Source organism: Lactuca serriola, chromosome 2 (genome assembly GCF_051521515.1).
Source record: "Lactuca serriola cultivar US96UC23 chromosome 2, Lser_US96UC23_V15, whole genome shotgun sequence".
Taxonomy (NCBI): Eukaryota; Viridiplantae; Streptophyta; class Magnoliopsida; order Asterales; family Asteraceae; genus Lactuca; species Lactuca serriola.
Window position 1 is genome coordinate 2,192,682 of NC_136409.1, and position 12,460 is coordinate 2,205,141.

The 12,460-nt window shown below is 32.4% G+C and overlaps 1 protein-coding gene across 1 annotated transcript; it reads left to right on the forward strand.

Moving 5' to 3' along the window:
- The first annotated feature begins 1,446 nt into the window (after positions 1 to 1,446).
- Positions 1,447 to 6,788, forward strand: LOC145085889 (pyrophosphate--fructose 6-phosphate 1-phosphotransferase subunit alpha-like). Its single transcript, XM_079023570.1, has 18 exons — positions 1,447 to 1,659; positions 2,158 to 2,330; positions 2,421 to 2,533; positions 2,624 to 2,698; positions 2,760 to 2,873; positions 2,961 to 3,028; positions 3,390 to 3,473; positions 3,571 to 3,624; positions 3,721 to 3,801; positions 3,877 to 3,970; positions 4,068 to 4,141; positions 4,235 to 4,345; positions 4,434 to 4,535; positions 5,214 to 5,318; positions 5,421 to 5,537; positions 5,617 to 5,720; positions 6,322 to 6,487; positions 6,558 to 6,788. Exons 1-18 carry the CDS (start codon positions 1,570 to 1,572, stop codon positions 6,675 to 6,677), a joined length of 1,845 nt encoding a protein of 614 aa, XP_078879696.1. The 5' UTR covers positions 1,447 to 1,569; the 3' UTR covers positions 6,678 to 6,788.
- Positions 6,789 to 12,460: the final 5,672 nt, after the last annotated feature.

The window sequence follows — 12,460 nt, forward strand, 5'->3', positions numbered from 1 at the left end:
GGACATATGATACCATTTTAAGTACATCTTGATCATTACCTAAAGGCATTAAGTCATAGTCCAAAGGGTATTCAGGGATACAAAAATGGTAGTAAAGGGTTTGCTCATTTTTGTACCCTAGTTCTCGAACCATGTCGTCAAGCTCATGAACTGAAAATAAATCAGTGTCAACATCATCTACATATGCTACAACACCATCAACGTATTTCCTTCCAGGTGCTTTGGTGAAGACACCACTGTAGTGTATCTTCAATGTGAAATTGTTGTCATAACCTTCTGTAAACACAAAAAAAAAGAGTAAAATCAATGATTTCCTTACGTCAACACAATAGACCAAGAAAAAACAAGTTTTGTTGTAGTATTGTACCGTATCTTTTTCCTAAGTCCTCCACGGTTACAAATTTTTCTCGAAAACACCATATTGATAGCACCATTGCAATTTCTGCAGCTTAAAACCCTAAATCCCAATTTCTGTTCTTGCTTCTGCGATGGGAATGAACCCGATGACTAAACCTGTAACTGGTTATCTTCTTGGGAGAGGGACGGGTAGTGATGTGCAAGCAAGTAATCATTTCATATTAAAGAGAGAAGGTTATAACTGAAATGACGAAATTACCACTGCAATATTTTATTAAAAAATGAGTTAACGGTGAAATGCTAACGGAGTGAGCCGGAAGGACCATTTGTTAAAAGTTTTGAAACCACAGGGACCATCTGTGAGGTTTTTTGAACTTAGGGACTAAACTTGATATTTCTGGAAACCACAGGGACCATTTTTGAAGTTTTGTCTATCATTTATTATTGTGCTAAGTGCAAAACAAAATTTCATCCCTACTATACCCCTATCGATTGTCACTATCTAATCAATTCATCAGCCCTAAAACATTATTATTGTATTTAAAACGCTCCCAAAAATCCACACAAATTTCTAACAAAACTGTTTGATTGTCGTTCTTTTCTCTTTTCCTATTATTATCATCTTAAAGAGGAGTTACATATTAAAATATCATAAGTAGATTGTATTATAATCAACCGCAAACTCAAGAAACAAAGAATTTTAGAATTATAAATATCTATATATAACTGTTGATATCACTGTTCCGATATCTTAGTGTTAAACTGAACTATTTAGTTAGTGTCAAATGATTTCAAATCTTGGAAATGTATAAATCTCTTAATGGTTTAGATTTAACTTTTCAGAGGCCATTCAAATGCTTTTGATTTGTTTGCATGCTATATCAATCACGTGTAGAGGTGAGGTGACATTAGAATCGTTACTTTAAAAAATTATCAAACAGCCATTTCGAACATGGAAAACTTTGTCATCGTAAAATGCAAAGGGTAAAATGGGCAAAAAAATCCATATGGTTGGTGGGTCGGTTGGTAATATCGCCCAACTCAGTGTCGTTTCTTTGACATTTACGACTATAAAATCATACCTGATTTCTTTTTTAAACCCAAAACCCTCCACCAACTCTGTCTTTCTGGTGAAGAAAACAGAGTGAGCGTCTTACTCATCTTCAAAGAGCACAACAATTACAATTTACGTCTACATTTCTTATCTGAGTAATGGAATCTGATTATGGACTTCCTAGAGAGCTTTCTCATCTACAAAAGAGTCGTTCGCTTTATCAGCCGGAGCTTCCTCCCTGCCTTCAGGTTTCTATTTTACACTACACCCCAATTCTCTTCGTTTTCCTTGTTCTTATTCCTTCTGTATATGTACTTGATGTAATGTAGTTCTTATAACCTGATAATTTTCTGGATCGAATCACCAGATCAACGATTTGACGGTTTGTGTTTGCGGTTTTTGATTGTTTGATTATTCGTCGCTTCCATGAAACATGTACAAATCATCTGCAAATGATAATTAAATACATATCAAACGCTTTTTGTGATATATGCATTGTTTTTTCCGTCCTGGCGTTTTGTGATTATGCATTGTTAACTGCATCATTATTCTGGTGGCCTTGTCACCATGATTGTGACAGGTTTATGCGGTTAAAATAGGTTTCGTGTTTTTGCCCTAGTGGAAATTTTCGACTTTTAAAGAATAACTTACAAATGCAGATTACTTAATTAGCATCGTTATTACGTGAATAAGTAAGTATCATAGAAGATAGACCTTACAAACCATTGTTATGGGATTGTATCCAGGGAACTACTGTGCGATTAGAATTTGGCGATGCAACTACTGTGGCAGATTCATCTGGTGGCCACACGATCAGTCAATCGTTTCCTCACACATATGGTCAGCGTTTAGCTCATTTTCTTAGGGCAACAGCCAAAGTCCCTGGTGCTCGGATTATTAGCACACATCCTGCACTGAGGTAATTCTGTGTGTTTATGTGTGTATGTGTAGAAATATCTAAAAATTCACAGAAAAAAAAAATCATACCTTTACAAAATTTTGATTTCAGGGTTGGACTGGTTTTCTGTGGTAGACAATCTCCTGGAGGGCACAATGTTGTTTGGGGCCTTCATGAAGCTCTTAAAATTCACAACCCTAAAAGTATTTTGTTAGGATTTCTTGGTAAGTATATATTTCTTAATATATTCTTCTTTTTAAGTTGACAATTAGCATGATATTTGTTAAAAGGAATTCTGTTGTGCATATGACCAGGTGGTTCTGAAGGTTTATTTGCTCAAAAAACTCTTGAGATCACAGATGATGTTCTTGCAACCTATAAAAATCAAGGTAATTTTATAGCAAAACACAATTTTGGTAAATAAATAGTGACTGTTTTACCCTTTTGAAGGTGGTTATGATCTTCTGGGACGCACAAAGGATCAAATAAGAACAACAGAACAAGTCAATTCTGCAATGGCTGCATGTAATGCTTTAAAGTTGGATGGCCTTATCATTGTTGGAGGTAATGTTATAAAAAAATAGAAAAATAATGATTGAAATTCAACTTTTTATTTGTTTATTAATGAAACCTGATTTATTTTATTTAAAGGGGTGACATCAAACACTGATGCTGCTCAGCTTGCTGAGACTTTTGCTGAAGCAAAATGCTCCACAAAGGTAAAAGTTTTATTATTTTTTACAAAATAATAATTTACTGTAGATTAAATTACATTTTTGGTCTGTGGGTATATTTGATTCTTGCAATTTTGGTCCTTGTTTGAGGTTTTTAACTTTTTGCAACATTTTTGTTCCATATTCCAAATAAAATGTCTACTTTTGGTCCCTGAGCATAGCCGATGTTTGCAATTTTGGTCCAAAAATAAAATCATATTGCTGGGAAGCAGGACCAAAGTTGTTACAAAACCTCAAATAAGGACCAAAATTGCAAAAATCAGATAACCCGGGGGACTAAATTGTAATTTTGTCTTTACTGTTCTAAATATATATGATACTGTTGATACTATTTTCAATATTTTAGGTTGTTGGGGTACCTGTTACTTTGAATGGAGATCTTAAGAACCAATTTGTTGAAGCAAATGTTGGTTTTGATACAATTTGCAAGGTGTGAATTTTCATAATCTCAAAACATCAACATTAATATTTCAATTGATCATCTTTTGAAAGTGATTATTATGAACATATTTTGTATTTTAATCCAGGTTAACTCCCAGCTAATCAGCAATGTCTGCACAGATGCACTTTCAGCAGAGAAGGTAATTCAAAATTCAAAAATAATTAATAAAAGCAAAACATATTTTGCTAATTTTGTGTTTAGTGAAAATTGATTTTCAGTTTTTCATCCCTTTCAGTACTACTATTTTATCCGACTCATGGGTCGGAAGGCATCTCATGTGGCCTTGGAATGCACCCTACAGTCACACCCAAACATGGTATGAATTATTTTCTCATTCTGATATAATAGTAATATATTTGTTCCCAAATTAACCTTGTGGAGCTTTTTGTAGGTTATTCTTGCTGAAGAGGTTGCTGCTTCAAAGCTTACTATATTTGACTTAACAAAACAGATTTGTGATGCAGTCCAAGCCAGGGCAGAAGAAGGTGCGTTTTGGTCATTTTGTTGTTGATTTTATAATGGTGATTAAAAAATTAGTAATATTATCTTTATTTATTCTTTAAAATTTATTTATTGAGCCAGAGAAGTACCATGGTGTTATCCTACTTCCAGAAGGTCTTATAGAAAGCATACCTGAAATATATGCCCTTTTGCAGGTAATTAAATGTCCACTCCATATATTTGATTGATTCTAAAGTTTCAACTTCAACTTTTTTATGACAAATTAACATACTTTACTCCCATTCCAGGAAATCCATATTCTTTTAAGACAAGGTGTTTCTGTTGATAAAATATCAATGCAACTGTCACCTTGGGCATCTGCTTTATTTGAATTTTTACCACCATTTATTAGAAAACAGGTCTGTTTTAATTATTATTAATATTTTAAACCTTTTATATATGTTAGCAGTTTTATATAATTTATAAAATAGGTTTCCCAATGTGCAGCTTCTCCTCCATCCAGAATCTGATGACTCAGCACAGTTGTCTCAAATTGAAACAGAGAAGCTTCTTGCTGAACTCGTGGAGGCAGAAATGAACAAACGCCAGGTACCATATCAACCCTACAACATTGGTATATAAATAGAGTCAATTACATTTTTTTTTTTGCAAATTTGCTCCTTATTTGAGGTTTTTGTAACATTTTAGTCTGTGCCAAGTAAAAATAACTATATGGGGATCAAAATTGCAAAGATACTATAGTCATTTTACTTGGAACAAGGACCAAAATGTCACAAGAGCATCAAATAAGGACCAAAACTGAAGAAGGAAACTTTTTGAGACAAAATGGAAAAAATCAACTACTAAGGGATCAAAAATGTAAATTACTCTAGTATATATATTAAGAGCACATTACATTTTGATCCCTAAGTATAGCTGATTTTTTGTGATTTTGATCCCTCTCCCAAAAAGTTTTCTATTGCAATTATTGTCCTTATTTGAGGTTTTACTGTTTTAGTAAAATTTTTGGTGAAATGACTATATTTTGAGGACCAAAATTGCTCAAATCAGATATACTAAGGGACCAAAACTAGTCATTTTGCATGGAGCATGGACCAATAATGTTATGAGAATCTCAAATATGGACCAAAATTGCAACAGAAAAAAACGTTTTGGGACCAAAATTACAAAATTAAGAGTATACTCAGGAGTCAGGACCAACAATTTAATTTACTTTATTAATTATATGTGAATGTTAATAATAATATAATAATAATAATAATACAGAAAGAAGGTTCATACAAGGGGAAGAAATTCAATGGTATCTGCCATTTTTTTGGGTATCAAGCTCGAGGCTCTTTACCATCAAAATTTGATTGTGATTATGCCTACGTAAGTTTCTTTCCCTTTTTATCCATAAAATATTAAAATTAGATACTATAAATTTTAAATATTTTTTAGCCTTTACCAAACCACGGAGCAATGATGATGTAGGTGTTAGGACATATCTGTTACCATATTCTGGCAGCTGGTCTGAATGGTTATATGGCGACTGTCACTAACTTGAAGAATCCTTGTAACAAGTGGCGCTGTGGTGCTGCTCCTATAACCGTAAGTCTCACAATTTTTTTTTTTTTAAAAAAAAGTCAAAATATCTATCTAGATTTGACCATTGACTTTTTTTTTGTAGGCTATGTTGACCATAAAGAATGATGTTGGTGGTTCACGCGCAATGACAATTGGAAAACCGCTTCTTCATCCTGCTATTGTGGATTTGAGAGGCAAAGTATACGGGTATGTCTCTCACCTCATCGTACCAAACACACTTATTTTTCTTTTCTAAGGAATTATTTCCATTTTTATCCCATACAACCTTTTTTTTTTTGAGAAAATCACAAAAATGACCAAAATGGGGGTTTTCACATTTTACACAAATCACTACATATTTCACAATGGGACCAATGCAAAACCACTTTTTGGTCCCTGTGCTTTACAAAAACGTGCAACTTCAATCCAAAATTTGAAATTGTCCCAATATCGTCCTTAGGTCTTTTTTGACATCCTACATTATCGCGACAATGTTTCATTTTGGACTGAACTTGCAATTTTGTGTAAAGCGTTAGGACCAAATTTGTAATTTACTAACAAAATCTATAAAAAAAATCATGTAGTTTAGAATATATGATTTTTTTAATTAAAAAAAAATATATATTTTTTTTGTTGTGAGGACCATTCAAAAAGTGAATTTTGCAGCAAAAAGGTATTTGTCAATGAAAGATATGGTCATTTGTTACACCTTTTTATTTGAATAGATTCCTCCCATTTGGGATATTCTTTGTAATTTTCTCGTGTTTTTTTGGTCAGGTTATACTAAAAATGAGATTTATTGGTGCAGGTTACTAAGAGAAAACGCGAGAAAATTGTTGTTGGATGATATTTACAGAAACCCGGGACCACTTCAATTTGATGGGCCGGGTGCTGATTCACGGGTCGTGAGTTTGTATATTGAGGATCTTGATTATATGGGTCGTATTAAAGAACTAAATGAATATCTTGAAAAGGTCTAGTTCTTATCTTTACAATAATATAAATTTATGTTATTTAAGGTTTTGAATTTTTGTGTTTGTGTAGGTACGAGGTATTGTGAAACCGGGTTGTTCTCAGGATGTTTTGAAAGCGGCTCTGAGCGCCATGTCATCAGTCACAAATGTTCTCTCTATCATGTCCTCACCGACTAACACAAGTGCTTAGATTAGTAGTTTCTTTTAATAACCGCAGGAAAACGTGGAATGATATTCTAATGTTTTCACTCTTGTTATTATTATTTTTTTAATGATAAATGATTGTGTGAGGATTGAGTTAGCTTTGCTTCCATAGCACATATGATTTTGAAGATCTTCCTCCTATCAAAGTACCAAACCCCTCCCTACTATGCTCTTTAGGATTCAAAGGGTGTTTCAAGCAACATTGTGTCCCATTTCTTATATCATATTGCTTACAAAAACCTCCAATTATTTTACATATATATGGACTTACTAACAATGCTATATACAAAAACACAATAAAAAATAAATAATGACAATTATTAATTTAAACAGGATATCATACCAAATAGTCGTACAAAAAGCTACAAATTCAAAAGTCTCACCTAAATATCTAAGTTTAATACTTTACTTTTTGATTTTTTATTATTTCCGACTTCTAGAGATGTGCCTTTACTTTATTTGGTGTGTGGTCTTTTCCTACTTTATGTAATGTCATGTTTTGTCTGTCGATAATTTAAGTGTAAATATTACGCTACCCTTTCCTATATAAAGGATTGTAAACGATTGTAAAAATCATCGAATATTCATACGAATAAAAATTTCTGTTGTTATTTCCCTTATGTCTCTCTAAACACTCTCTTTCCGATTCTCTTAGCCTATCTCTTAAGTTCCTAGTTCTTTCAAGCACTTCATATTATATCTCTTATACATAAAAAAAAAAAAAAAAGAAGCTTTTATATATATATATATATATATATATATATATATATATATATATATATATATATATATATATATATAAGGGATATAATATAAAGTGCTTGAAAGAACTAGGAACTTAAGAGATATGCTAAGAGAATCGGAAAGATAGTGTTTAGAGAGACATGAGGGAAATAACAACAAAAAATTTTATTCGAATAAAAATTTATGTTGTTATTTCCCTCATGTCTCTCTAAACACTCTCTTTCCGATTCTCTTAGCCTATCTCATAAGTTCCTAGTTCTTTCAAGCACTTCATATTATATCATAATCAAATTAAGACAAACATTGAAAATGAAACAATTAAGTTATTAACAGAATTTTTAACACATGAGTTACAAAAAGGAAAATATATAACAAAAAGTATGAATCATCCTATAATTTTACACTTGGAGAAAATTGGACTTATAGGAGAAGATATTACAAAATCAAAAGTTAATTATATTTGTAAATTTAAATTAAAAAATCCTGATATTACAATAAGAACAACAAACATAGAATATAGTCTTTTAGATAAAGAAGAATTTAAAAAAAAATACCAAAAATGATAGAACAGGGATTAATTAGAAAATCGGAAAGTCCACATAGATCAACAACTTTTATAGTAAGAAATCATTCTGAAATAAAAAGAGGAAAAGCTCGAATAGTTTATAATTATAAAAGACTAAATGATAATACAGAAGATGATGGTTACAATATCCCTAATAAAGACTCTTTAATAAACTTGATACAAAAGAAAAAAGTTTTTAGCAAGTTTGATTTAAAATTTGGATACAATCAATTACAGCTTGATGAAAACTTTAAATCATGGACAACATTTACATGTTCTGGAGGACAATATGAATGGAATGTTTTAAGTTTTGGGCTTAAAAATGCCCCATCTATATTTCAAAGGTTTATGGACAGTATCTTTCTGAAATATGATTTTTGTTTAGTATATATTGATGATATTTTGGTTGCCAGTGAAACAGTACAGGAACATGAGAAGCATTTACAGAAAATATTTGAAGAAATAAAAAGGAATGGTATTGTTATTTCTAAAAGAAAAATGGAATTGTTTAAAAGAAAAATATCGTTTCTTGGTTTGGAAATAGGAAATGGAAAATTTGAATTACAAAGTCATATATCGACAAAAATTTTAGAATTCCTAGAGAAGTTTGAAAATCTAAAACAGATACAAGCTTTTTTTAGGATTGATTAATTATGCGCGAAAGTTTATTTCTAATCTTTCAAAGTTAGTGGGACCATTATATAGTAAAACAACAAAAAAATGGACAAAGACATTTTAATCAAGAAGACATTAAATTAGTTAAAGTAATTAAATAAGCAGTTAAAAATATTAAGTCATTAGAATTACCATTAGTTACTGATTACATAATAATAGAAGTTGATGGATGCAAAGAAGGATCTCCTTTGTAAATCCGATAAATATAGCCCAAAAGATACAGAAAAAATATGCTCATATGCTAGTGGAAGCTTTAATAAGACAGGAATGAATTGGACTTCTATAGACTACGAAATACAAGCTTTTATAAATGCTTTAGAAAAATTTAAAATATTTTTACATAAAGAATTTACAGTTAGAACAGATTGTGAAGCTATAGTTCGTTTTATTAAAAATGATCAAAGTAAGAAAATAAATAGGACACGATGGATTAATTTACAAAATACAATACAAGGAAGTGGATATAAGATAAATTTTGAGCACATAAAAGGAGAAAATAATGGAATAGCTGATATGCTATCCCGAAATATTAACAAATTATTTTCTGCAGATGGATAGTCGAAACAAAGGAAAGAGCAAATTAATACAGCCTACACAGCAAAAAAGGAGTTCATCTTCTATGAGCATTTCCTCAGAAGAAGATAGAAACACAACATCAACAGAAAAATTATTGGATTCAGTAATAAAAACAGAATATCTACATAAACCCACACAACAGAACTCGATTCCTTATATGGAAATAGTGAGTATTACACATAATAATAACCTTTTGCAAGGATCTAGACCACAATCTCAAAACATTCAACATGCACATTATTGGACAGGACCTTCAAAAAATACACAATATACACAGAACAGAGAAGCCGTTATAGCATTTGGTAACTGCACTTTACCAATTTGCTTCGATGAACGTAAAAAGTTTAGGCCAATGATCGGGGTAAACTTGACAGAAGACCAACAATGTTTGCTAGACAACTTATGGCATATTCAGACAGTTCCACAGGCTTCATCATTTAAAGTTCAAATTCTCAATGCTTTAAATTTTTACTTTCATAAACAATCACCATTGACTCCTGGAAAACAAATAAAGAAGTTTACACATTATGTTGTCATCAGGGGCACTAAAGTTGGGATTTTTAATAATTGGGCAACAGTCATAAAATATATACAGTGTCAAAATCCCCTTTACAAGGGATGTTATAGCTTCCAAGAAGCTATGAATATTGCTCGAGAACATTTTGGGTTAAACAGTTTTTTCATAGAACCCGAACAGGTGAAAACATTTTCAGAAATAGCAAAAACTAGTCCAGAGCAAATGATCAAAGCTCAGGAGGAAATTATTGCAAAGTTACAACAACAACTTATCTAATCTGGAAAAGATACACAACATATACAAAGCCAGATTGAAAACAATATTTTGAGACAAAAAATAAAAATTCTTGAAGCAAAAAATGTACAACTTATACAAAGGAATGAGAAAAAAGACGAGAAATTAAAAACAACAATATACATAAATTATGAATGCTTTAAAGCTCGCATTTTAGACCTCCCTTGGAGACAAACGTTGAGACCAGTACTTGATCAGTTCAAAGAATTTGAGCAAATGGTGTCTCAAAAAATTTGTATAGAATTTCCAACAATTCTATATAAATTACAGCAGAAGATTGTACAGATTGCTTTTCAAGAAATCAATTATAAAGGAGTTACAGTAATCCAAAGATTGAATGATGAAGGAGAAGATACTCCCATACTCATGTTACAGATAAACCTAAAGACTACAGATATGCCAGAAGAACAGATAATTAATTTTTTATCACAATGGAATGACACTACAAGAAAACAGCCTTTTAGCGACGACTTTTTTAGAGATGACAAATGTCGTCTCAAAAAACTCACTTTTAGAGAGGACATGTTATCGCTAATAAATTTTTGAAAATTTTAAAATTCGTCTCATATCTTGCGACGACAATCTGCATGTAAAAGACAAGCGGGAAAACTTTGTTGTTGACCGCGTTTTTGTATACTTTTTGAGACGACAAGTTGCAGTTAAAATGTAGGCGCGATTCTAAATAGACAAAATTGCAAAAATGGTCCCTGTGGTATGCATTTTTTGGGGGTTTTAGTCCAAACCCCGACTTTTTTTGATTCGTGGTCCTTTTGGAGTGGTTTGTAGTTGAAAATAGTCCCTCCGAAAATTGAAATGACCATACTACCCTTGGGGTATTTATTTTTCATTTTTCTTTCATTTTATTTTTAAATTTAATATTTATTTATATATTTTAACAATTAAATAATAAAGGATCTCTCTCTCTCTCTCTCTCTCTGGTTGACTGCGAAAGAAACCACCAGAGTGGTTGCAAATTCCGGCGAGATCGAAAGGGAAAAGAGCCCTCATTCCCCTCTTCTTCCTCTGTTTCCTGGAGCCACCTAACGCACCAGGATTGTCGAGAAAACACAACCCAGAACACCTCTTTCCTTGCATAATTGTTGGATCAGAAAAGAACGAACAGTCTATCTCCCTCGCCACCGCAGGTGACAGTGACCACCACAGTTGCCGCCGTTGATGAAGAGTAAACCCACAAAGGGTCGCCGATCTAGATGGACCCCCTTCTCCCTCCTCGCGATTTTTGATCCACCACTAGACAACCTCTCTTGCTGCTTCGTCAGTTCTTTTCTCAATCTGATGAAAACGAATGCGCCTCCCCTTTCTGTTTTTTGATCCGCCACCAACTAAACAAGATCATCATGATTTGGATTTAGGGAATTTCTAGAAGAGTATTTTGAACTCACAACAACACCATACAAGACCTGAACCCTCTTCTCGGCTTAACTTACCCCATCCATCACATTCCACCAATCCAGAACAAATCTCATCGATCAAAACCATCATCTGGGGTTCAGATTAGATTTAGGGTTCTTGAGACCAATATTCCTAAGATCGAAGTACTATCTCATAATCAACATCAACCTTTTCTGGATGAAGCTTTCATTCTGTTTGTAGTACCACCGGAAATCGAGATTTGGGTGTAGTAACATCGGCGATTTGGGCGTGTTCCTACTGGAAATCAGAGAAGATGAACAGGTGAGCGAAGAAGGGGAGATTAGTGATGGGTGTGTTTCCATCTGTTCTTGATTTTACGAGAGAGAGAGAGAGAGAGAGAGAGAGATAAGTGGGCCCAAATTAATTATTTAATTCCTTTTTTATTTAAATTAAATAGAAAAAACATAAAAAATATATCAGAAGGGCATTATAGTCATTTCAATTTTACGAGGGACCAAATTTACATACAAACATGGCCAAAAGGACCACGAATCAAAAAAAGTCGGGGTTTGGACTAAAACCCCAAAAAAATGCATACCATAGGGAACATTTTTGCAATTTTGTCTTCTAAATATTTTAAAGTATTTAGAGCAAAATTATAATTTTTATTTAGAGAGAAATTATCATCGCTAAAACTGAAATTTATATTAAGAGGGTGTTTGGCTTAGCTTTTTAGAAGCCAAAAATCCTTTAGGAAAAGATAGAAAGCAAAAGATGTTTGCCGAATGTATTTTAGAAGCTAATTTTGGATTTAGATACAAGTAAAAATGAACTTTTTGGAAAAGTAAGAAAAACCTGACTTTTTGTGACTTTTCCAAAAAGGACTTTTGCCCCTGAAAAGCCAAGCCAAACACCCCTTAAATGTTTTTTTAATGATCTAAATGTGAGATGCTTATGGCTTTAGTCTCACAGACTTCTAAGTTTCATCACTTCGTTCTAAAAAAAACCCTTCTACCCTTTGTTT

What these genes read in the sequence shown, in the direction of transcription:
- LOC145085889 (XM_079023570.1), top strand. Translation starts at nt 1,570, where the DNA reads ATGGAATCTGATTATGGACTTCCTAGAGAGCTTTCTCATCTACAAAAG. An exon ending in AGCTTCCTCCCTGCCTTCAG is followed by an intron (nt 1,660 to 2,157) that starts GTTTCTATTTTA and finishes GATTGTATCCAG; the next exon opens with GGAACTACTGTGCGATTAGA. An exon ending in CACCATTTATTAGAAAACAG is followed by an intron (nt 4,346 to 4,433) that starts GTCTGTTTTAAT and finishes CCCAATGTGCAG; the next exon opens with CTTCTCCTCCATCCAGAATC.